Source organism: Phascolarctos cinereus, unplaced genomic scaffold (genome assembly GCF_003287225.1).
Source record: "Phascolarctos cinereus isolate Bilbo 61053 unplaced genomic scaffold, phaCin_HiC Scaffold_3;HRSCAF=262, whole genome shotgun sequence".
Lineage (NCBI taxonomy): Eukaryota > Metazoa > Chordata > Mammalia > Diprotodontia > Phascolarctidae > Phascolarctos > Phascolarctos cinereus.
In genome coordinates, this window is record NW_027555736.1 from 139,309,322 (window position 1) to 139,336,046 (window position 26,725).

The 26,725-nt window shown below is 37.6% G+C and overlaps 1 protein-coding gene across 2 annotated transcripts in view; it reads right to left on the reverse strand.

Annotated features, from left to right (window-relative positions):
- Positions 1–26,725, reverse strand: part of RORA (RAR related orphan receptor A) — a 199,595-nt gene that overhangs the window by 17,208 nt on the left and 155,662 nt on the right. For both annotated transcript variants that reach the window (XM_020968636.2, XM_020968639.2), the window contains exon 2: positions 17,076–17,161. Coding sequence is in view for 1 of the 2 variants with exons in the window: in XM_020968639.2 (XP_020824298.1) it covers positions 17,076–17,161 (86 nt within the window). In the remaining variant the exon portion in view is untranslated. The remainder of the gene's footprint in view (positions 1–17,075; positions 17,162–26,725) is intronic.

The window sequence follows — 26,725 nt, forward strand, 5'->3', positions numbered from 1 at the left end:
GATTAACTGGACATTATCAATGCAGACAAGGGGGGGGGCCGGAAAGACTTCTTGTAGAAGGTAGGATTTTAGTTGGCTCTTGAAGGAAGCCAGAGAAGGTAGGAGGTAGAGATGAGGAAGGAGAATGTACTAGGCATGGAAGACAGCCAATTAAAATCTTGGAGATGGGACAGGGAATATCTTGTTCCAGGAACAGCAAGGAGGCTGGTGTCACTAGGTTATAAATTATCTGGGGGCTGGAGGGGCAAATTGGAAGGAGACTGAAAAGGTGTGTTTTGAAGAGTTATGGACACCTCCAAAGAGGGTTTTATGATTTGTAAACGTGATCAGGGTATTGAGTAGGCGATGACATGGTCAGACCTGCACTTTAAGAAGATCACTTTGACTGCTGAGCAATAGATAGACTGAAATGAGGAGCAACTTGTGGCAGCCAGACCAACCAGCAAGCTATTGCTTGCTATGGATCAAATGAGATAATATCTGTAAAAGCAATTAGCATAGTGCCTAGCACATCTGTTGTTGTGTTGTTTCAGTCATGTCTGACTCGGCGTCCCCATTTGGGGTTTTCCTGGCAAAGCTATTGGAGTGGTTTTCCATTTCCTTCTCCAGATCATTTTACACATGAAGAAACTGAGGCAACAGGGTAAAGTGACTTGTACAGGGTCACACAGCCAGTATCTGAGGCTGTATTTGAACTTAGGAAGAGGAGTCTTTCTGATTCCGAGCCCAGTGCTCCACCCACTATACCATCGAGCTGCCCCGCCTGCCACAAAGCAGGCTTTTAATAAATGTTTACTCCCTTCCTCTTGTCTTCCCACTTATTCCACCCTCCTCTGCCACCGTTCAGTTTTCTTTTGGACACTGTCTTCCCCCATTAGACTGTAAGGTTTTTGAGGGCAAGAACTACATTTTTTTTCCTTTTATAAACTTGCACATCCTGTGCTTAGTGCAGTTTCTGGCACACAGGGTTTTTCATTTCTCATATGGATGCACTACTCTAGAACTCTGATTTTCCCATTATGCCCCAGGAAGCTTAATATTGGGAAACCTCCTCATCCTGCAGGATCCCATCAGCCTTGTCACTCTATCTTATTACCACCTTCAGTCCCTCTGATTTGAGGGTGGAGCCATGAACTCCCAAAGCTTCTGAGCTGAAGGAGCTCAGCTCTGAACATCTCTTCATTTCTTATCTAGCTGCACTACAGTGGGATGTCTTTAACTTTTCTGCCACACCCTCGAATCAGGTATCCCAACCCCTTTCCCCCTCCACTGCTTTTCAGTTTCCTTTTGTGTGCTGTCTTTCCCCATTAGATTGTAAGCTCCTTGAGAGCAGGGGCTGTCTTTCTTTTTTTGTATTTGTATCCTTAGCACAGTAAGTGCTTAATAGTATTTACTAACTGACTGCTTAATAAATGTTTAACTATTGTGACAGTCACTATAGTGAAGTCATGAGGGCTCACACCAGAGTGGTGGCAGTATCAGAAGAAAGAAGGGGAGATGTTACAAAGGCAAAATGGAAAGACTTTGGCACAACAGAGATAGTGAGCAGCTGAGAAGGACTCCTAGGTATTGAGCCTAGGAAGACTGGGAAGATGACAGACATAAAAGAATGTTATAACTAGAAAAAAACTTATATATGCATTGAATAAATGTATGTTGAACTAAAATCAATGTAGTCCAACCCATTCACTCCCCAGATTAAGACACTAAAGTCCAGAGAGAAGAAATATCTTGCCAAGGTAGCATAACCAAGTCTGTACTTAATAGCATCCTTTACCCTGGGTATCTCAATGGTACTTGAACTCTTAGCACCAACGTCTTGACAGACTACCTAATAAGGTTGGTAAACTTTCTCAGTCCTTTTTATTTTTTTAATTATAATGTGCCCAGAGGAAACTCCTTGATGCTCAAAGAGGCAGAGGTGGTGGTTTTAATATTGGCAAGATACATAGGCCACCCACTCAAAGGATTAATGTTAGAAGTAGGAAGATAATAGACAAAGGAGCAGGTAGACTTTTAAGTGAAACCGTAGTGTAGTGAGGGAAGATGACCAGAGTATCTGCTTGCTCTAAGCCCATGGACTGGCTATCCCATGGAGAAGAGGAGAGGATATAAGGACCAAGGCAAATTACATCATATGTCCTCTATGGCATGAAATGTCAAATTTGGCTTATGTCCCATAAGGCCAACATGCAAGCTGAAAGGAATAACTGAAAGGAGATAGGGACTACTGTGTCTTGGTTTGCCTTGGCAACATTTGGGGAATTTACATGGCTATGGCATGCCTAGGAATCATAAGCATTTGCAGTTTTTATCTTTAAATGCTGACAAAACCACTTGCTTTCAGCCTCAATTCCCTCCTGTTCCTCATTGTTCACCTACATAGCTCCCACAGCTACATGGGGCTCCTGAAAGCCCAAAGCATACAGCCAATGCCCTGGAAACCCTATGGATAGCTTTTTCGAAGCAAAAGCTAGTTGACCTCTTTCACCTAGTGTTCCCTGTCCAGACTACCCCTCCCCTGCCCCACCTAGACACCCAGTAATCATTATAGAACATCGCCTATAAAATAGTACAGACTTCCATGTCTTTTTGAGCTGTGAAACTCAATCTAGCATCTCATACCTACTTGTATAGTTTCCCCAACTAGAAGGTAAGTTTGGTTTGGAGACACTCTCTCCATCCATTCTCTGAGGACCAGACTAACTAAGTTTGTATAGGCTCATCACAGATAGAGAGAAATGATTATTAATAATCAAAGATTTGGGGAGATCCAGAGTTCCCCCCTTTTTCTAAAGTCCTGATCTTAAAAAGTTCAGTCTCTTGACGAACATTGCTGATAATGAGATTTGACTAATAACTTTCTCGTTCAGAGCCCATCCACATGGAGTAGCCATAATGTTTTGTTCAGGTTTAAGTGGGGTATAAATTCTTTGAATAGATTGCCCAAGGCTGGGGAGGTGGGGACTTAGAAAGGGATGATACGATCAAAGTTCAAATCCAACCTCTCATTGTAATATTCATTCTCTCACTAACTGTTAGCTAATCAGGGTTGCCACTCCTCTTCCAAAAGAGCATTTAAGACATGAGCCTGGCCCACTATGACTGTCTTTGGTCTAATAGAGAGATGGTCAAATGATCATCCTTTTATTTAAATAATAGCATTATTAAAAGTTATTAAAGTACCCAGAAATTATGTCTCTTGAACCTTTTTAATCATCAAAAGGTGGGTGAAAATTATAACCACAGTGACTCCTACAAGCTATCAACTCCAAAGGTTCCTTGTCTTGTACTTTATGTCAATCCCAGAAATGAGCATGGTGCCTTGCATCTGGCAGGTGGCTCACCAAATGTTATGTGGATTAACTTTATATTTATCTTGAAGAAAGAACAGAAGTATATGATGAGAAATTTCTGGAAGTCCAATGACACAGAGGGAGGCATGCTATCTACCACAGCTCCTTTCTCCCCCATGTCTCTAGCATTCTATACTTTACAAAACATTTTCTTTGCCATAACCTTTGGAGGTGGTTGGTATATGTTTACCCAGATGACAACATATACATATAGTCAATGCATCAAAGCGCTATCATTTTTGTCATTGCTCTACTTACATATGCAGCTCTATAATTTAATTTAACAGATAATCTTCAAGAGTTGCTATGGTCAGGTGGCCAACCTAATGATGAGCCTCACTGAGCTTTGCTAAGTTACACTGTAGGTCTATTGTGGGAGGACCATCACCGGGCCCATATACAAAGCCCCTCTGGCTCAACACACTGTACCAGAATTTGTGTTTCCCTAGCATAGCTTAAAAGAACTCCCTACACCAATCCCCCACCTTCAGCATGAAGCATCTCAGTAAGACTTTGGTAGAGATACACATGTGTGTATATACACACGCACAGGAACACACAATCTGGTGTTACCCGATTCGAGCTCTTTAACCTACTCAGGCCACTGTTAATTTTTTAAAATGAAGGGTCCGGATTAGATGATTTCTAAGACTACTCCTTGCAGGGCTGAATCTATGAACCTGTGATTTGTAATAACCCTCCACTCTTCCAGAGCTGTTGCTGTTCAGTCATTTTTCAGTCGTGTCTGACTCTTCATGACCCCATTTGGGGTTTTCTGGGCAAAGATGCTGGAGCGGTTTGCCATTTCCTCCTCCAGCTCATTTTACAGATGGGGAAACTGAGGCAAATAGGGTTCAGTGACTTGTCCAGGGTCACACAGCTAGTAAGTGTCTGAGGTTGAATTTGAACTCATGAAGATGAGTCTACTTGACTGCTGGCCTGGCACTCTATCCACTGTACCAGCTCAGTGCTTTGACTCTTCTAGAGACTGAGTCTCAATTCCTATAGTTTCTTTTTTTTTTCTCATATGGGCTAGATATCACCCTAAAAGACTGTCTCTGGATTATCTTCTGTTTTCTAGATACTAAACTATGACAACACAATCAGTACTAATAAAGTCTTGGTATATTAGCACTGCTTGTTGATAATCTACCCTGCAAGGCTGAACCTCTAAAGGGACTGAATAGCCACAGGATGACCAAAAGGCTTTTTTTAAACAGTTACAGAAGTAGGGAAACCAATTTTAAAAAATTGTCTGGTTATAAGTAACGAGATTCATTTTTATTATATAAATAACACCAGGCCTCATATACTCATATTAAAGTTATATAAATGAAGTAGTAGTATAAGTATAGGACTTGAGAGTCAAGAAATCTGGGTTTCAGCTCCACTTTTGACTCTTACTACCTATGTGATGGTGGATAACTCTTTTTAACATCTCAAAGCCTTGGTGCCCTCATCTGTCAAAAGGGAGATCATAAAGAGAGAAAGGACCCCAGAGACCATCTAGTCCAATCGCTTCATTTTAAAGATGAGGAAACTGAGGCCCAGGAAAGTGGAGAAAACTTTGTCCAGGGTTACAGAGGAAGTAAACATTTGAGGCAGGATTAGAACCCAGGTCCTGTGGCTCCAGACTTAGAACTCTTGTTCTTTTGGTATCATGCTACAACACTTGCTTGGAGTATTTCATGGGATTATGAGGAAGGTGCTTTGTAAAAGTGTAGCAAGCAATTACTATAAATGAGAGTTGTCTTTTAGCCCTCCCAGAAGTCCAAACATGTATTACAATGATGCTGTCACCAGTCCAAACATTTTTTTAAAACTACTCTTTTGGAACTGCTATCACAGCCAGCTGATGAGTCACAGGACCAAATCGGTCTCATTACTTTATAGCTATTATAAGTTGCTGCTTAGATGCTAAATATTAAAAGCCTACTTGGTCATCCATGTTATTTACTGGATTTGGCCCCTAATACTTTTTAGCTGTTTTCCCAAAAGTCAAATTCACCCTGAAGGCAATTCTAGGAAGAAGAATTCCAATGATTTTTTAAACCATAGGTACAGCCTTGCAAGGGCACTGCTCTGAGAGAGACAGTAAACATTTGGATGCACAAAATCACAGAAATGTCAGATTTAAAATTGAAAGGACCTCAGAGGCTCTCTAGCCCAACCTCCTCACATTTTACAGATTAGGAAACTGAGGCCCAGAAAGGTTAAATGACCTTTCCTACAGTTATGCAGGGAGTAGGCAGAGGTGGGATTTGAACTCAGGTTCCCTGGCTTTGTTCTTTCCACTTGCTGCCTGCTTCTATGGAATGAACAAGACTCTTAGAAGACTCTTGGAATTCTACATCCATCACTTACACGTCTGACCTTGGCCAACACACTTAACAGCTCTGGGCCTCAGTTTCCTCATCTCTAAAATAAAGGGACAGATTAGATGACCTCTGAGGTTCCTTCTGTCTCTAAATCTGCAATCCTCTAAGTTCTGGTATATAAATAAAGATAAAAACTAGGCCTATTACACTGTAGTATCTCCCTCTCACCCCCTCACCCCCAAAGGGGTCATAAAGTACTTCATTTGTTAACAACATTTAACAGTCAGAAATTTCTGGCAAACACAAAAACCTAGAAACTGAAGCCATACTTTTACATTAACAGTGGTGTGCCTAAAGCTTTTTACCAGTGACTTCTCAAAAGACAAAGAAAAAAGTCTCCTTGGGATAGTAAGAAATGATCTTATGCTGGGCCTTCCTTACAGTGTCTTAGAGGACACAGATTTAGAAAGATTGCTGTTCAAGCACTAAAGGAAACAGGTGAGAGAAAAGAGGATGAAGGATCTTGACAGACTCAGGGAGCAGAGAGGGAGAAAATTCCCTCAGGGAAGCAAGCTGGCAGCTGAGAGAAAATACTAGGGCCTCTCAAGCCAAAAGCCCCAAACCCAGGACAGGCAAGCTGGAGGGCAGGATAAAAGACAGTGGGAAGGCATTCATGACCCAGTTAAGGGGAAAGGTCAAGCAGTGAAAAATAGATGATCTAAGGCAAGTCACAATCTCCTTGTGCCTCAATTTCCTTATCTATAAAACGAGGATGTGGCAGAGGATGCTAAAGACCCCCTGAGTTTTCCTATGGGTGATGGCCAAAAATGTGCTAAGAAAAACAGAAATATGCATCTTTAGGCTTTTATTTATTGCAAAAGATTAACTTTGAAGCTTGTTTACATTTTGCTTGAGTTGGGATATTTTAATAAAGAGGTACATTTCTAATATTTAAAAGATATGGGAATCTGTGGGTGTAAATCTGGTCAGGCTTGACCAATGGCCCAACAACTCTTGTGGCTCAGGACTGTTGATTGTGGTGACCTCACGGTAACTCGGGGCCACACCAAAGAGTAACAAAAACTACAGAGAAGGACGTTAGCCTACCTGTGCCTTCCACTGACTCTCTATAACAAAGGAAAGGTTTGGGAATTATGAAACAATTCCCTGGTAAGAACTCGGTGACACTTTTTCATAAAGAGCTTCCATGCTCTTAAGAGTCTCCTTCTGCCTGCTTTTTAAGAGATTTGCTTTCTGACATTTCCTAACATTTATTTTATAGGATCACAGAATCTAAGAGTTAGGTGGGATCTAGTCTAATCTAAACTGTCTAGTCTTATCTCCTCACTCCATAAATGAGTTAACTAACTGAGGCTCAGATAAGTGAGAAGGACTTGTTACTACTTAATTATATAACACAAGACTAGAATCACAGTACCCAAATTTCCAGTCCAGAATTCTTTTCATGAACACTACACTTTATTATTGTTGTTCAGTCATTTTTCAGTCATGCCTGACTCTTTGAGACCCCATTTGGGATTTTCTTGCCAAAGACTGGTTTGCTATTTCCTTCTCCACCTCATTTTACAGAAGAAACTGAGGCAAATAGGGTTAACTGACTTGCCCAGGGTCACACTAGTAAGAGTCTGAGGCCAGATTTGAACCTTAGAAAGATGAGTTTTTCTGACTCCAGGCCCAGCATTCTATCCACTGTGCCACCCCATCTACACTAACAGTTTAAATTACATTTGCTTCCCACCTCCAGCATGTCGAAATGTCTTCCATTCATTTTCTTCTTGTTTCATTAAGTTCTTCCTCTAGGATCTCCAATTCTGTTAGATTACTTAAAAAATACTTGTTGATTCATTGGTGGGTCTGTCTAATGTTATCCCAAGAACTTGCTAAATATTTTGTAGTTTACCGTATTTTTAATCCCCTGCCCATGACCCCTCCTCTCTCCCCCTCTCCATTCTAGAACCGAGGAAAAGAGAGGATAGTTAAATAATATGTTTGGCATATTGATTTTAAAAAAAAGCACTATCAATGGGCATTTTTTTTAAAAAGCAAACATTCAGGTCTGTCAGTTGTTCAAGTCCTATGGATTGTTTCTGACATGGAGAATTACCTATTTTGTACTGCATGCTATATCAGTTTTCTGAAATGGGCAGAAAGATTCTTCAACTTGTGTGCCAGCTTAAATAAAACCTTTGAAATATCAATACAGTTTTACTTATCAGCACTATTGATCATTTCAACCATCTGTCCCTGTAAGACACCTAGCCTTGCATGCTGTGGTATCAAGCTGACTGGTACTGCCAGGGAGGCCTAGGGCATGCAAGTGAGTGGGCTTGGCTGGTGTCACTGGCACATCCTTTGTATGCTTCCTAGTCAGATCAGCAGAGGCTGAAATGCTGAGCTGATGTTGGCTTTTTTGACAATTTTCAGTTAATGAATTGATTCCTACAGTTCATTAACATACCCACTTCCACTTCTGTATACACATATGTCTTAATTAGCTGCTCATTGGCTGTTTAATTACAAGAAAACAGCTGACAGCTGCCTCGATGCATTCTAATGGCAGACGGCTTGGAATGGCTACACATTTCCTTTTGACAACCATGACTTATTCATAACTCCATGATTTATTGTGAATACTCATATGCTTACATGAATCATTAAATTTTACAGTATTACCGGCAACTGACAATTAGGAATTTGGGGATGGGGGCATTTTAAGCACCCCCCCCAAAATAGATTTGCCTACTCTGTTACTTTCAATAAAGGTAAATAACATCTAGAAAGACGACATTTTGCAGTTATTCATTTGGGACCTTTCTTTCAAGAATATGACTGAGGAAGAATAAAACATTTTTGGCTAAACATTTTGACATAAATGATGGCAGAAATTCTTTTAGTTAATAGCTAATTACCTGGTAAAGGAAAATAAAAACACTAGTCTGGTTTTAGAGAAAGTGATGAAATTTGAAAAAAGAGAGAAAATAGAGAAAGCTGAGTAGAGAAAAGAAATGTCAGGAGAAACACCAAAAATTGGGAGGGAATAGTAAGCCCTGGAGAGTTATAATGGGGCAAGTATACTTGACTGGACCAGCAGAATTCAAAGAAAAGAGGCAGACAGTTCTGGCACTCTCTCTACTGGCTTTGGACACTATCAATCACCCTTGTTTGCAAAAATTTGCTAGAGCAGTACCACTAACTGCACATGACAGCAGTAATAAAAATGTGGCATCCTTGGAATATTTTCTAGCTCTAAGAAAGGCTGCCCCTCCCAGTAGAGTACTGTGTACATTCTGATATGCAATTATAACTGACATCTTTTGTCCCAATCAGCAAGTGTGATGGTTGTTTTTGACTGTAGAGAGCTACATAAAAGTCTAAACCAAATGAGTACCCAATTGTGGGCCTAGAACTTTCTGCAAATTGAAAAAGAGGCAGTGACTGAGGTTCACTGAAAAATGAACCAATTTGAGACAAATTAGGGGGTTGAAAGCATTCCTCCCAAGTGTGAATCACCATGAAACTGAAAGCTTTAGCTGAACAAACACAAATTTCTTCTCATTACTCTTTAATGTACTTATTTTTTTAAAATGGAATTGACACTTTTGAAGTCAAAAGGACACAATAACATCCCTGCCTTCCTTTTTGCAAAATATAATACTTATTTAAGATTTCTGACCTAATGTTCTTTATGAAACTGAACTTTAAGACAAAAATAAGAACTAGATGTTGGACATGAATTATAGCAAAACTGGAGGGAAAATCTGAAATGGGTCTCAGAATACTAGTGAAATTTCACAATCTTCAGTCAAAAAAAAATTAGCAGCCACTAGTAAGTATGTATCAAGAAAGATTTTCATTGCAAGGGTCTTTACTGCTAAACAACTTTCCCCTCTCTGTACCAGCGATTTCACAGGTACTAGGCAGTTGTAGGAGGTGAAAAGTTCCTGTCCCTAAGATGCGTGATGATGTCTCTAATAGTCTTCAAGAGATGCTAAGAAATTAAATAACTTGCCCATGGTCACAAAGCCAATACTGTGTGAGAGCCTGAACTGAGGTCTTCCTGAATTCCAAAGTTAGCACCCTGTCTACTATGTCAGCCTATCTTGGCACCTGCACTCAAAGTCTCTGCCCTCTGATTGGCCCACTAGTCAAAGGTCCAGCGCTGAAGGATACCTTAGAGGCCTTTTAGTTAAAACTCCCTATTTTACAGATGGGGAAACAAAGACCAAAGTATCCAAGTTCATACAGGTAATGAGCATCAGGGGTGGGATTTGAATTCAGATTCTGACACCAACACATTCAATATTCTTTCCAGGACTTGTACTCCACTCCACGGCCTTGTAGAGACCAGCAGTCAGCTCTACATTATGAGAAGGCCTGGGAAGAAGACTTTAGTGGAGGCATGATTAATAATGCTAATAACAGTAAAAGCTGACATTCATGTAGCATTTCATGCAAGCAGTTCAGCCTCACATTTATTTCACAATAACAATATTTAATCTACTTCTATTTCATCAGTGAGGGAGCTCCCAGTGAGGCACTTCCTCTTACCAAGGCATCTCAGGGTCTCCCCCTCAGCAATTTATGGTCTTAGAGAATTTTCTGAGCCAATGAGAGGTTAAGTGACTTGCCCAGGACCACAGAGCTGGTACATAGTGGAATTAGAACCTGGGTTTTCTAGGGTTTCTATGCACTATGCTGAGCTTTCCTCCCTTTCTAAGCAATATGTTGATAAAGACCTTAGGTCAAACCTTGCCTCAGACACTTATTAGCTGTGTGACCCTGGGCAAATCACTTTACCTCTCTCAGACTCAGTTTCCTCATTTGTAAAATGGGGATAATAGTAGCATCTACCTCATAGGGTTGTTGTGAGGGTATAATGAGATAACATTTAAAATACTTTGTAAACCTTAAAGTGATATATAAATGCTATCTATCTGTCTTCTTCCTCCTCCTCATTATTATATTGCTTGGGAATTATTTTCTTCTAGGTAAATGACACCAGGTAATTTATACATTCTCTCTTTCTGAAAAGGATTATATTCTTTCCTTACAAAGTAATTTTTACTTAAAATGAAGAAAAGTATCAACTCTTGCTTCTAAGGCAAAGAGTCTTCTAGACTTTTGCTTAAAGTAGATACGCAATAGATATTTGTTGAATAAAAGAAGAATCTATTCCTGAGCCTTCAGGAGGAAAGTAAGCCCCAATGTTCTGACCAACTGGGCCTTGCAGAACTAAAAAAAATGTAACACTAAATAAACTAAAGGAAAATCTAATTGTTCTTTTCTTTTCCCAGATAAATTTCTCACTTTCAACTGAGGAGCACCCCTAGTATCTGTCAGTGACCATGTTTTCAAAAGAAATACAGTAACACTAAAATTGTTCTTTAAAAGATTTTCAGTCAATGCAAAAAAAAGCAATCCTCTTGGATTTAAAGACCTATTTTCTTAACATTCAATGCATTCACAACCCACTAATTTTATTTCTGATTTGGAGGTGAGATGAAAAGACTCCTAGCTTAGCCTCTTTCCTTTAGCTTACCTCTGCTTACTTATACCAGGAGTCTGGTTGTGTTCTACCCCTTTCTTGTATAACACATCTCACCAGCCTGGTTTCCATCAATGCTTCTCTAGAAACTCTCAGCAAAGGACGACCTTCTCTCTATTGCTATAATTATCCTGTGTGACTAATATTTTAATACTTCAAGGATCAAGCATCATTTCCTTGATATGGTTACTCCCCACATTAATGTGAATCAAAAGAGTTCTACAACTCAATACTTGATGCTTGAGAATTGCTCTCTCAAATGGATCTGTTATTTCAATGGTTCAGGAATTCCCTCCTACAATGCAGATCTCAACTCATCTGTGCTTGCTCATACCATTTGACTCTTGTCCATATTTGCACCTGGGGTGTTTAACCTATAAATAGGACTGTTTCTCCTGATACTTGCAAGGGTGCTAAGGGAGGATTCTGGCTGCCTACCTGTCATCCCTTGTTCTTGTCATGTGACTAGCCTATTTTCTTTTTCTATCATGCATTTCTCTGATGATGTCTTTGATTCCTATTCTTCTTCAGAGTTCCTCAATGTTTATATATTGCAGCTTACTCACACCCACAGTGTGTTTTTCCATTGACTGTCACTTGATACTCATTAAAATCTCTCAAACACAGCTAACTCTTCTATTTTTCATTGTCAATCAACATCAAAAATGCAACATTAGTATTAAAAAGAGATGGATCTTTGCTTTCATAGGAAGCTTGGGGTTAATAAAGGAGTTTTGCAATTTCCCGAAAGTAATTTGGTTCATTCTTCTCTTCCTATTCAACTCTGGGGGTGAGTAACTCATTGTCTACCTAAACTGTCTGAGAACTTCTATGGCTAAAACTTCATTACCTTGTAGCCAGTCTCTTGATGAGCCTCTCTGATTTTGGCTAGGTTGGATTACTGGACTTCCACTGGGCCAGAATCAAAAATTCTACTAACATTAGGGTTAAAATTCTAGGTTTGAAGATTACTTGCAAAAAGCAATAAAGAGTATTATAAAAACAGGAGAGATTACCAAGAAAGAAAGGAGAAGACAGGATAGAGTTTTGGGGAACATCATATTGAAGACAAGGGAGATGGAAGGAAGAGTAAGAGAGAGTACAAAGAAGAGTTAGAATGCTATCACAGAAGCCAAGGGAAGAAAAAATATCTAAGAGAGGTTGGATATCAGGAAAAAAACACTGTAGAGAAATCAAGAGGGCTAAAAATAAATCCACTAGATTTGGGGATAGGAAGTTCATTAGAAACCTTGAAGAAAGCAGCTTCAGGGGAGTTGTAGGGATAGATGTTAGATTATAAGGGGATGATATAGAAAGAATGAGTGGGGACTAACTGGTCTTTCTATAAGTTTCTGTAAGTAATGGGGATGGCTCTATCTATATTTTCACATCTTTCTTGAAATTTCTATGTTCATATCTATATGTCTTTCTGGACTTGTTATTGGTGCAAGTAACTCCCAGTGAAGAAATGCTCTCTTACCATGTAGAACAGCAACTGACCTAAAACCTACAATATTAGCTACCTGGAAATGAGAGATTAAGTGACTTGCCCAGAGTCACACAGCCAGTATGTGTCAGAGGCAGGACTTCAACCTAGATCTTCCTGAGACCACGGAAGGCTCTTTAATCACTATGCGGAAGCTAGGTGGTACAGTGGATAGAACACTGGCTCTGGAGTCAGGAGGACCTGAGTACAAATGCAGTCTCAGAAACTTACCAGATGTGTGACTTTGGGCAAGTCACTTAACCCTGATTGCCTTTCACAAAAAAATCAGTAGGCCATGATGCCTGTTATTATATTTTTAAAACTTACATTATGGCCATCTTTATCAGTAACATGCTTTTATATCCAACTAGAACTAAGCTTTCATAGGACAATGACTGCATCATACATGTCTTCTCATTTCTCACAGGACTTTGCACATAATGAAGGTTCAATGGTTTGATTGATATCATACAGCAATATTTTAAATCATCAAATTTCACTTAAACATGGGATTCAGGGCATTTTTCAAATAGAATGGTCATCTGTAGCTAAGATACCAAGGAAAGAACAGCAGCAAGAAGTGAAGCAAGGGTTACATTTGAACAATGGGATAGAATATATCTCCAAAGTATTACCACACTTACTGTTTGTACGTAACTCCTATGCAAATAAAACTATAATAAAATGTATAATGATTTCTTTGCTTCTCAAGAAACAAACCCAAACAACGAATAGGCTCTCTAATTCCCATAGCTTCTTAAGGCAGTATTTAAAGCAGGAAAATTAAAAAAAAAAGGCTAGCTCACACAAATTAGAATTTTATACACTTTTTTCCTCATTAGATATATACTTAGAAAGTTTCAAAAATATTTTATTCCATTACATGGAATAGTTATTTACTTCTAAATCTACTATGTAGATTTAGAAAGGATGAAAAGAAATGGGCTTAATTATTTATTACGTACCTACTATGTGCCACACACTATGCTAAGCACTTTACAAGTAGTGTCTCATGTGATCCTCACAACAACCGTGCAAGGTAGGTGCTATTATCTCCACTTTATAGTTGAAGAAACTGAGGCAAACAGAAGTTAAGGGATTTGCCCAGGGTCACAAAGCTAGTAAGTATCTGAGGCCCATCTGAACTCAGGTCTTTCTGACTATAGATCCCATGCTCTGTCTACTGTGTTTGTGGAGGATCTAAATGCTAGGCAAAGGAAATTGTAAATTATCTTACTAAAAACAGGGAGTGACTTGAGTGGGAATGACATAGATTTGTGTATTCTCAAATGTTTTGTGAAGAAGGATGTATTGGAGAAAGGGGATACCAGAGGCAGGGAGACCAAGTAGGGTGGCACTAACTAAAAAGGTGATAAAGGAATGAACCAAGGTGATGGTAAATGAGAGTGGAGAGGGATACTGTGAAGACAGATAGGGCCAGAGGAACAAGGAAGGGTCAGAGATGGCTTTGAATCTGGAGGGCTGGGAAGATGGTGGCCATCACTAATAGAAATAGGTGAATTGATAGAAGGGGTAGTTATTTATTTATTTTTTAGTTTGATACTATGGTAGAACATTCAGATGGGGAAAGTTGGAAGGCAACTAGAAATGGGGGACCAGTGCTCAGGGTAGCAGAGACATCTAGACAGAGGTAACTGAAACAATGGGAGAAAGGAAGATCATTAAAGAAGAGATGATCGACACAGAAGAGGGCAATGGACAGAGATTCAGGAGGACACCCATATTTTAGAAAGGGATGAGAAAAACAAACCAATGAAAGAGAATGACGCCTGGCCAGAACAAGAGGGAAATCCCCCCCCCCAATACTATTGTCTTAGAAGCCAAATGAAGAATTCCCAGGAGTGCTGGGGTAGTCAACAGTGTTAAATGCAGCAAAAAGTTGGTGGATGAGGTCTGAGAAAAGGCTATTGATAAAACTGTTTATATGCAGTGATAGAGTTGAAAACCATTATTATATGGTTTCAGAGATCATAGAATTAGAGCTAGAATGGACCTTAGAAATCAGCAAATCCAATCTTCTCATTTTACAGATGAGGAAACTGGCACAAGAGTGACTTGTCCAGGGGTCCATTCAATTAGGAAGTGAATTTTAGGTTTTCTTTTCTCCAAGTTCAGTACTCTATCCACTACTTTAACTAGAGATGCCTCTCTGTTCCAGCCATAAATGGATGAAGGATAAATGGATGGTAGATGATAGTTTTATTATAAGGCAGGGTCACAGAAAAGTGGTTTTTTTTCCCTCCCCAAGTATAGAGGAAAGAAGAACAAGTCTATTGGTGGTAGAAAAAGAGTAAGTAGAAGAGAAACTGAAGGAGAGGAAGAGTGGGAATGATTAGCAAAACAAGTTTTGCCTTCATTATCTGACAGCTGTTAGAACTGTCCGGACATCTCACATAAAAGTGGGTTTTTCTGGCTTTTCTTTGATAAGTGTTTTAATTTTCTATTTTAATTTTTGTACCTATTAAGAGTTATAACAATGTAAGGACTTTAAGATTTACTAAGCCCTTGTACCTGTGAGGTAGGGGGCATGCTAGTATGATGAGCCTATGTTTTTGGAGGAAGGAACTGAGGCTCAAAAAGGTTATGTGACTTGCTGTGGTGAAGGGGGTCTCCTGGGTCTGTATGTCCAACACCTTCCACAAGTATGCCTCGCTTTCTGTCATCATCAGGTTTTTGGAGAGAGGCAAAAATGCATGGGGAGAACCAGTGTTGATGTCTTGTAGACCCCAAAAAACATTTTCATGATATGAAGCCTGGTGATATCCTTTCCCAGAGTGAGGAAAAGAGAAACACAACTGCTTTCAATTTAGCTAATCCAGAACAACTGAGTGAGTGATCTAAAGCCTACTGCTGCACATGCAGCTACTTCAAAGTCCTTTTTGAATCCCAAAGTGCACACTTGTCAAAAAATCCATTTCTGTTAGAAATGCTATCTAGATATTGTAGAGAAAGTTCAACAGGTGAATTTCACTAAAGAAGGGAATACTTATCTACATTTTCTGCAGTTCATTCACCATTATAAAGCACAAATACAAAAAGGTGAAAACTATGATTACAAAGTGAGATAGAGTACTGGGAGGACCTTCTAGATAATTCAGCCCAAAGGGATACTTTCACTTACGTAACTTTAATTTTATTTGTCTTGGCAGATGAATCTGTACACTTTCTTATGACAAAAATAGTAATAATGCCAACATACACCTATATAGTACTATACAGTTTACACAGTGCTTTCTTCATGACCATCTGTGAAGGAAGTAGTGGGGGTAATATTATTTCCATTCTACAGATAAGGAAACTGAACCTCAAAGAGTTGAAGTGACTTGTCCACACTCACAGAGCCAGGATTCAAATTTGATAGCACAGAGGCTAGGGTGAGTGAAAATCTATTATGTTTTTCTATTTCACTAAACCTCTGTTCTATCTGAATTCTAAGGGTCTTATTTTGCAGTTTAAAATGGAAAGCCATCTCGAATCTCCTCAGAAGTAGACTGCTTTATACTCTTATCATAGGACCACAGATTTAGAACAAGATCTTAGAGCACATCTAATTCAATGTGGCCATTATAAAGATGAAAAAAAGGAAGACCCAGAGAGGTTAAGCCACTACATAAGTAGAAAGTTGAAAAGACAGGATCTAAATACATGTCCTCAGAGTCTAAATCTAAGAACTTTTCCCACTGTGCAATGCTGTTTCTCTTGAATAAATAAATTACCGGGCAGATAACATGAAATAATATTTTAATAATTATGAAATAATTCTAAAAAATAACTGAGAAATGACAAAGTTTGGGGCTTGACTCTTCTGGATTCTCCACTCTGGATTTCCCACTTAGGGAAATAGTGTACCTACTATATTCCTGGAGTCAAAGTGAGAACTTATCCCTCAAGTAAAGTTGTGTGTAAATGTCAGCTATTAGCTTGGCCAGTTCAGCCTGCAGGCAATTATATAGCAAACCCAAATCTGATTAGAATTTCTCATAAAATGAGAACCAAAGAACAGATCAAAGTTAACTCAGGTGACTTCCTTACTGAAAGGTATAAATGAGACCTAATCATTCTAATCCATCGTGGAGCTGCCCCCTCCTCCCAATTAAGTGGTATAAACAACAAACAAATAAATAGCTTCCTCTAGCTATCTTTTATAGAAGCTAAAAATATATATGTACCATGGTTGTAATTTAACACCAAACCTAAATGTCTTTTCACTGTGTAGTGTCAAATCTGATCCTTCAACATTCCAGGAAGCTGAATTTACAGAAATTGTGAGAGTAAATAATACATTTTTTTTAATAAGGCAGAAACAAAAAAAGGGGGGGAGGCCTTACCTTGCAGCCTTCACATGTAATGACACCATAATGGATTCCTGATGATTTGTCTCCACAGATCTTGCATGGAATAATTTCAATTTGAGCTGCAACAAAAGCACGAAACCAGTTAATTACATTTTCTTTTAAACACCTTATAAAAGCGTTCCCTGATCAGCATTTGTATAGTGAAAACTAATAACCTGCTAAACATTATACTGCATTAACTATTCATTGCTGAACTGTGAGGGTCCCCCTAGAGCCTTGGACTAAATTATGGCTGCTTGTTACATAATAGCTTTCGGGTTATTAAAATGGGTCATTTGAGAAGGTGTTTAAGAACCCACAAGAAGGCTAGAATCAGCATTTCAAAGCCTTAAAGAACTGGAGAGTTCGCATTTTAGGCCTCAGAGCTAAACAGATACTAAACTGTTTCCTCCCATCTCATTCTCCCACCATTATTTTTAAAAAGTCATAAATCTGTCTTGGCTGAGAGTCACATTTATGTAGCTGGAGGAAAATGCATTTTGCAAAAGTCATGTCAACTTAGGAAATGTTATAAACCAATTCAGATGATTAATAAGATACATATGACTGAGTTAAGAATCCCCCAATTCATTTTTCCTTCTGATTAAAAAAAAAAGTTGCTGTGTTAAATGTTAATCCATTTATGTGGATGATCAACTGCTCTATTTCAGCCAGACAGTTAGTTTTCTGTATGTTTTTAATAATGATGAACCCTGACAAGTAGAACGTTTAGCTAGTAGGTTATTTAAATGAGTAACTGATTCTCTGGCTCAGTGTTCATAGATTCCTGCCAAGTGATTAAAGATGTCCCTCACTTGAAGATTAATCAAGTAATTAATAAATTTTGTACCAAAGTATTTAGAACAAGGTAAAGCACTTTTTAAAAGCACAATAGGATATAAAATGTGCCTTTAAAAAAAGTACATAACTAATAACAAAGAAATAACTCAAGAATGTCATCATTAGCTCCAAAGAATTTCTTAGATCACATACAAAATGGAAATGTTATATAAAATAATGCATAAAACATTACTGAGCCATATAGATATAGTAACCACCTGCACTAAACTTAACCCATGATTTTAATTATCAAACGCTATATCTACGACGACAGCATATTTACATATATCCCACATTTCTCTCCACACCCAAACACACATCATTGACAATGTCTTTTCATAGCCGCTTTAGTATATAGTAGTGTACACTTACATAGTTTTTTGCATATTTTTGTTGTCTAATTTGATCCTCACAACAACCCTATGAGGTAGATGGTACAAACATTATCTTTATTTTATAAGTGAATGGGAGGGAAGGGAAGAACTATTTATATAGCATCTACTATTTGCCAAGTGCTAAGCATATCACATTTGATCCCTCACAACAACCCTGGGAGACAGATACTATCATTACTCCCATTTTATAGTTGGGGAAATGGGGGCAAACAGAGTTTATGTGATTTGTCCAGGGTCACATAGCTTATGAGGGTCTGAGGCTGGATTTGAACTCAGGTCTTCCTGACCTCAGGTCCAGCACTCTATCCACTGCACCACTTAGATGCCTCAAGAAGAAAATAGAAACTAGGTGCTATTATAAGACTTTCTCTCCAGGTCATATGAGGCTACTTGAACCAAGGTACTATGCTGCTTTTCACTGTGACCTAACTATTCATGTGAAAGAACTAAAACTGTCTGCATATAATTCTGTGCTGAGGCACACTGCAAAGTGTCTTAAATCAGGTCCACAACCACCAAAGAGTTGAACAAGGAACACAGGAAAAAACCAAGATGATGAAGAATAACCATCATTTGCACTATTTATGCAGTTGGACTGACATTGGGCTGTCTATATGTCCTGGATAGTCTGTATGTCCCTGAGAAACCCTGCAGATGGACAAAGCATATTTCCTTCTTATCCCTACCTCATAAAATCTCTTCTTTTAAGATGCAGCTTGGGCATTCTCTTCGGCATGAAGCCTTTCCTGATTCTACCCTCGCCCCTAACTGTTAGTGGCTTTCTTCCCAAAGTACTTTGTATTGAGTTACTTTGTAGATACTTTGCTACCTATAATTTTATACATGTATCTTATCTCTCCCATTAGAATGTGAGGAGAGATTGTTTCATTCTCTCTACTTGTATCCTCAGACTCTAGCACATGGTAGGTATTTTATAAATACTTGATTATTAAAGAGCTTGGCAAAGCATCCCACGTTATTTTTATGGAACAGACAGAAAGATATAGGTGAGACGATGGTAAAATTAGATGGATTTGGAACTGTCTGAAGGGATAGACCTTTTAGGTTTGATGTCATATGGAAGAGTAAGAATTACACGTGTTCTGTTGGCTCCTAGAAGGCAAAATTAGGATCACAGATTAAAAACTAGAAGGGAACTTATAGGAAATATAGTCTAATTTACTCTTTTTACAGATAAGGACACTGAAGCCCAGAGATATTAAATTGCCTACTGAATTGTTACTTTCCATATTACTGAAGGTTACACAGGCATTAAGTGACAGAAGTGGAAGCACCTCTGACTCCAAATTCTTCTCACTGACCCACAATGGATGGAAGATGCAAACAAAATTAAACTTGGTGATAGGAAAAAACTTTCTAACAATGAGAGAGCTATTCAAAATGGAATGTAATGCTTAGAAAAGAAGCAAGTTCCCCCTTATGGAAGGTCTTCAAGCAGAGATTGGACAGCCAATGATTGGATATGTTACAGTAGGAAATTTTTTTGTTCGTTTTGGTCATGGGTTGACCTAGATGGTCACTGAGATCCCTTCCAAATCTGAAATTCCATGATCCTGAGTGGGGTATATTACTGGATAGGGATAAGAAAGGGCTGGGTTGCATCTAGGAAATTGTGCAGTAGGTTAAAAAATCTAAAGCTTCTCCCCAAACCAAAAAAATCCCTACCTTTAAATAATAATGCTCATGCAGCAACGCTACATGGCTGAAAGTCACAGAATATCACAATCTGTCAACAATTTAAAAAAGCAGGTGACTCAAAGCACAATGAAGAAACAGACAGTAGGCAAATATAGGCTATGGCATATTACCACTGAAAAATTACATGCAAGAAGTGACATTAATAATATCATCCAAAATATTTGTAACTGGAAAAGTAACATGCATTCATAGTGGCGTCATTTGTTTGCACACGGCATAAACTCCATATACTGGACTATGCAATTAGCAAAACTTAAAATTTGCACAGTCTTTTCTTTTTCAGCATTGAACTCTACTTTAAGTGCTCCAAAATCATTAGTCTTTTTGACGTCTGCAACTGACCACTTAAGTAACCTGTGCTACTTGCTATTTTCAGTATCATGAAATCAAACTTTTGAAAAACATCATAAATTGTAGAAGAGAGAGATTATTGCACACAACAAGAAACTGGTGACAGCTTTGAGGGGCAACATCTGCCAACAGTTCTATTTTTTTCTCTTAATGATTAAAAAGAAAGAATCAGGTCTTTACTCTCCAGTTTCCAGGATTCTACTGATGTCTAACATCTAATGATTATCAGAAAATGGAAAAATCTTATTAGGTCAACTAGTTCACCCCTCTGGAAGCGCTGCCTGAAGCCATAGCAAAATATGCTGGTAGTCAACTCCATTCTCCCTGACATACAGAAACTGATTACAGACCATTTAAGTCACATGTATGAAAATGGAGGGAACTGGGGAGGTCATGTCAGGAAGATATGTAAAATATCTAAAAGAGTTTAGAAGTATCTTTATCAGATCTAAAATAAGTTATTTTAAAACAATCCAATTTGGCTCACAAATTGATTATGAGAAATGAATTGAGGTGGGCAGGGTTTGGGGCCAAAACACTTAAATAAAAGAAAAATAATCTGATACTTGACTATGTATGTATCTAGTTATTTTATCACTCATTTTTTAATTAATTGTTTTAAATTTTTAAATATTTTAACATTTTTATTTAAAGTTTTGAGTTCCAAATTCTATCACTCCCCTTTCCTCACCTCTCTCCTCTCTGAGATGGTAAGCAATCAGATCTAGATAATACATGTGCAATTATGCAAAACATTTCTCTATTAGCCATTTTGTGCAAGAAGACTCAAAAAAAAGAAAAAAAAGATGAAAGAAAGAAAAAAGTGAAAAATAGCATGCTTCAGTCTGTATTCAGTCAATATTAATTCTCTCTCTGGAGATGGATAGTATGCTTCATCATTGGCCTATTGGGATTGTCTTGGATCATTGTTTCACAGTTCTTCATTGAACAATATTGCTGTTACTGCATACAACATTCTCCTGGTTCTTTTCACCTCCCAAGTATCAGTTGATGTAAGTCTTTCCAGGTTTTTCTGAAATCATCCTGCTTGTCATTTCTTATAGGACAATAATATTCCATCACAATCATATACCACAGCTTGTTTAGCCATTTCCCAATTGATGGGCATCCTTTTGATTTCCAATTCTTAGCTACCACAAAAGGAGCTGCTATAAATATTTTTATACAAATAAGTCCTATACCCCTTTTTTGGATGTCTTTGGCATATAGATCTAGCAGCGGTATACCTCAGAGATCTTTTAATTTGCATTTTTCTGATCAATAGATACTTAGAGCATTCTTTCATATGACTATAGATAGCTCTGATTTCTTTATCTGAAAACTGCCTGTTCATAACCTTTGACCATTTATCAATTGGGGAATGGTCTGTATTTTTATAAATTTGACTCAGTTCTCTATATATTTTAGAAATGAGTTCTTTATCAGAGATACTTGTTGCAAATCCCCTCTCCCCTCCTGTTTTTAGTTTTCCTTATAATTTTGGTTGCATTGGTTTTGTTTGGGCAAGCACTTTTAAATTTTATATAATCAAAATTATCTATTTCACATTTTATAATGATCTCTATCTCTTCTTTGGTCATAAATTCTTCCCTTATCCATAGATCTGACAGATAAACTATAATGTAATTTGTACCTAATCTATTCCACTGATCCACCACTCTGTTTCTTAGCCAGTACCCAATTGTTTTGATTAATTACTGCTTTATAATACAGTTTGACGTCTGGTATGGCTAGACCACCTTCTTTCACATTTTTTTCTTCTGATTGCCTTGATATCCTTGAGCTTTTGTTCTTCCAGATGAATTTTGTCTATAAAATAATTTTTGATAGGTTGTTGGTATGGCACTGAATAAATATATTAATTTAGGTAGGACTGTCATTTTTATTATATTGGCTCAGCCTACCCCCATGAGCAATTAATATTTTTCCAATTGTTTAGATCTGACTTTATTTGTGTGAAAAGTGTTTTATAGTTGTGTTCATATAGTTCCTGGGTTTGTCTTGGCAAGCAGACTCCCATTATATTTACAATTATTTTAAGTGGAGTTTCTCCTTCTACCTTTTGCTGTTGGACTTTGTTGGTAATATATAGAAATGCTGATGATTTATGTGGGTTTATTTTGTATCCGGCAATTTTGCTGAAGTTGTTAATAATTTCAAGTAATTTTTTAGTTGATTCTCTAGGATTTTCCAACTATAACATCCTATCATCTGCAAAGAGTGATAGTTTTGTTTCCTTATAGTCTATTTTAATTCCTTTAATTTCTTTTTCTTCCCTTACACCTAACATTTCTAGTACAATATTAAATAAGAGAGGTGACAATGAGTACCCTTAATTCATCCCTGATAGTATTGGGAAGGCTTCTGGCTTATCCATATTATAGATAATGCTTGCTGATGGTTTTAGATAAATATTATTTATCATTTTAAGGTAAGCTCCATTTATTCCTATGCTCTTCAGTGTTTTTAATAGGAATGGGTGCTGTATTTTGTCAAAAGCCTTTTCTGTATCTATTGAGATAATGATATGATTTATGTTGGTTTTGTTATTGATATGGTCAATTATATTGAGAGTTTTTCTAATATTGAACCAGTCCTGAATTCCTGGTATAATCCCACCTGGTCATAGTGTATGAACTTTGTGATATATTGCTGTAATCTCTTTGCTAGTTTTTTATTTAAATTTTGCATCAATATTCACTAGGGAAATTGGTCTATAATTTTCTTTCTCTGTCTTGACTCTTCCTGGTTTGGGTATCAGCACCATATTTGTGTCATAAAAGGAATTTAATAGGACTCTTTCTTCACCTATTTTCCCAAATAGTTTATATAATATTGGGATTAATTTTTCTTCAAATGTTTGGTGTAATTCACTTGTGAATCTATCTAGTCCTGGCAACTTTTTCTTGGAAATTTATTGATGGCCTGTTCAATTTCTTTTTCTAAGATTAGGTTATTTAAGTATTTTATTTCTTCTTCTGTTAATCTGGATAATTCCTATTTTTTGTAGATATTCATCCATTTCATTTATATTGTCAAATTTATTGACATATAATTGGGCAAAATAGCTCCTAACAATTGTCTTAATTTCCTCTTAATTGGTGGTGAATTCATCCCTTCCATTTTTGATACTAGTAATTTAGTTTTCTTCTTTCCTTTTTAAAATCACATTAACCAATGTTTATGATTTTATTAATTTTTTTTCTGTAAAACCAACTTCTAGCTCTATTAGCTCAATGGTTTTCCTTCCATTTTATTCATCTCTCCTTTGATTTTCAGCATTTCAAATCTGGTTGTTTAATTTGGGATTTTTAATTTGTTCTTTTTCTAGTTTTTTTAATTGTATGTTCAATTCATTGATCTGCCTTTTCTCTATTTTATTGATGTAAGCAATTAGAGATATAAAATTTCCCCCTAAGTACCACTTAGGTTGCATCTCATAAATTTTGGTATATTCTCTCACTGTTGTAATTTTCTTTAATGAAATTGATTGTTTCTATGTTTCTATGATTTGTTCTTTGACCCATTTGTTTTTAAGGATTAGATTATTTAATTTCCAATTAATCTCTTTCTATTGTCCATCACTGAATCTAATTTTTATTGCACTAAAATCTGAAAAGGATGTATTTACTATCTATGCTTTTCTGCATTGGTTGTGATGTTATTATGTCCTAATACATGGCCAAGTTTTTTGTAGGTGCCATGTACTGCTGAAAAAAAAAAGTATATTCCTTTCTATTTCCATTCCCAGAGATCTATCCTATCCAACTTTTCCAGAATTTTATTCACCTCTTTAACTTCTTTCTTGTTTATTTTTTCATTAGATTTATCTAGTTCTGAGAGAGCAAAGTTAAGGTCCCCCACTAGTATAGATTCATTATCTATTTCCTCTGGTAACTCACTCAACTTCTTCAAAAGTTTAGATGCTATAACATCTGGTTCATATATATTTAGTATTGATATGACTTCACTGTTTATGGTACCTTTCAGTTTTCTTCATCTCTTCTAATTAGACCTATTTTTGCTTTTGCTTTGTCTGAGATCATGATCGTCACCCCCGATTTCCTTGCTTCATTTGAAACATACTAGATTCTGCTTCAGCTCCTTACCTTTACTCTGTGTGTGTGTCTCTGCTTCAAATGTTTCTTGTAAACAACATACTGTAGGAATCTCGTTTTTTATTCCATTCTGCTCTCTCCTTCTGTTTTATGGATGAGTTCACCCCATTCACATTTATAGTTATGACAACTAACTGTATTTCCTGCCATGTTATTTTTTGCTTGTTTATCCTCCCCCCTCTTACTCCAACTCTTTCCCTCCTCACAACTGCTTTACTTCTAATCACTGCCTTCCCCAATCTACCCTCCCTTATATCAGTCACCCCTCCCCCTTCTATTATTCCTATCCCTTATTTCCTTATAGAGTAAGATATATTTCCATATCCGACTGAGTGTTTATGTTATTCCCTCTGAGTCAATTTTGATGAGTAGCGTTTAAGCTTTGTCTGCCACCCCCACCCCGTACTTTCCCCTTCATTATAATAGCCTTTTCATGCCTCTTTTATGTAGGATAATTTAGCCCACTTCTCCTCCTCCTTCTTCCAGGACAATTTTCTTTTTTTAACCCCCTTACTTTATCTTTTGGGCTATCATCCTACCAAAATCATCTTATAGCCACACCCTCTGTCTACACCTACTCCTTCTAATTGCTATTATAGTAATAAAGTTGTTAAACATTACAAATATTATTTTGCCATATAGAAACATAAACAATTTAACCTTATTGAATTTCTTATGTTTCTCTTTCTTGTTCACCTTTTTATGTTTCCCTTGAGTTTTGTACTTGGAAGTCAAATTTTTAATTCAGTTCTGGTCTTTTAATTGGAAATGCTTGAAAGTCCTCTATTTCATTTAATGTTTATTTTTTTCTCCCTGAAAGATTATATTCAATTTTGCTGGGTAGGTGATCCTTTGCCTTCCAGTATATCTATTCCAAACCCTCCAGTTCTTTAATGTGGAAGCTGCCAAATCTTGTATAATCCTGACTGTAGCTCCAGGATATTTGAATTTGGTTGCTTGCAATACTTTCCCCTTGATCTGTGAGCTCTGGAATCTGGCTATGATGTTCCTGGGAGTTTTCATTTTGGGATCTCTTTCAGGCAGTGATCAGTAGATTCTTTCAATTTCTATTTTGCCCTGTGGTTCTAATATATCAGGGCAGTTTTCTCTGATAATTTCTTGAACGATGTTGTCTAAATGTTTTTGGTGTTTTTTAAAAAAATATCATGGCTTTCAGGTAGTCCAATAATTCTTATAATCTCTCTTCTGGATCTATTTTACAGGTCAGTTGTTTTTCCAATGAGAAATTTCACATTTTCTTCCTTTTCTTTTTTACTTTTTTGATTTTGTTTTATTATATCTTGATGTCTCATAGAGTCATTAGCATTCATTCGTTCAATTCTAATTTTTAAAGAATTATTTTTTTCTCAGTGAGTTTTTGTACTTCCATTTTGTACTTTCCATTTGGCCAATTCTATTTTTTTATGGAGTTATTTTCCTTGGTAAAATTTTATATATCTTTCTCCATGCTATCGACTCTTTTTTTCATGATTCTCTTCCATCACTCTCATCTCTTTCCCAATTTTTCTTCTACTTCTCTAATTTGCTTTTTAAAATGCTTTTTAAGCTCTTCCAGGAATTCTTTTTGAAACTGAGACCAAATTACATCTTTCTTTGAGGCTTTGCATGTAGCCATTCTGACACTATTGTCCTCTTCCAAGTTTATGCCTTGATCTCCCTATCGCCATAGTAACTTCCTATAGTAAAGCTCATTTTTTTTGTTTCTTTTTCACTCGTTTTTTCTGCAATTTTTGTGACTTGGTGTTTTAATGTGAGAGTTGGGCTCTGGTCCTGCACTGTCCCAAGCTTTTTGTACTGGGGCTCTGGGTCTTTTGCTGGCTTTCACTGTGCTTCAGGGCTTAGCTGCTTGCTTTCTCTGGAGGGTAGGCATCCCTTCTTACTTGTACTAGGGGTTAGGGGAAGGGCTTCCCTGTGGCTTTAAATGTTCCTGGGGTTTAGTTGTTGGCCTGCTCCAGGGGTTGGGCCCTGCTGCTGGGTTGCTATAGGAATAGGACCTCTCTGCTGATAGGCCCCAGGGGTGGGGTCTCATTGTTGGCCAGCCCCAGGAAGGGGCTTCACTATAGGTCAGCAATGGGGTCAAGGCCTAACTGGCAGCTTGTGCTAGGGGTGGGGTCACTGAGGTGGGTCCTTGCTGTTCTGTACAGACTGCTCACTTGCCTAGGGGGGCTGCTGGTTTGTG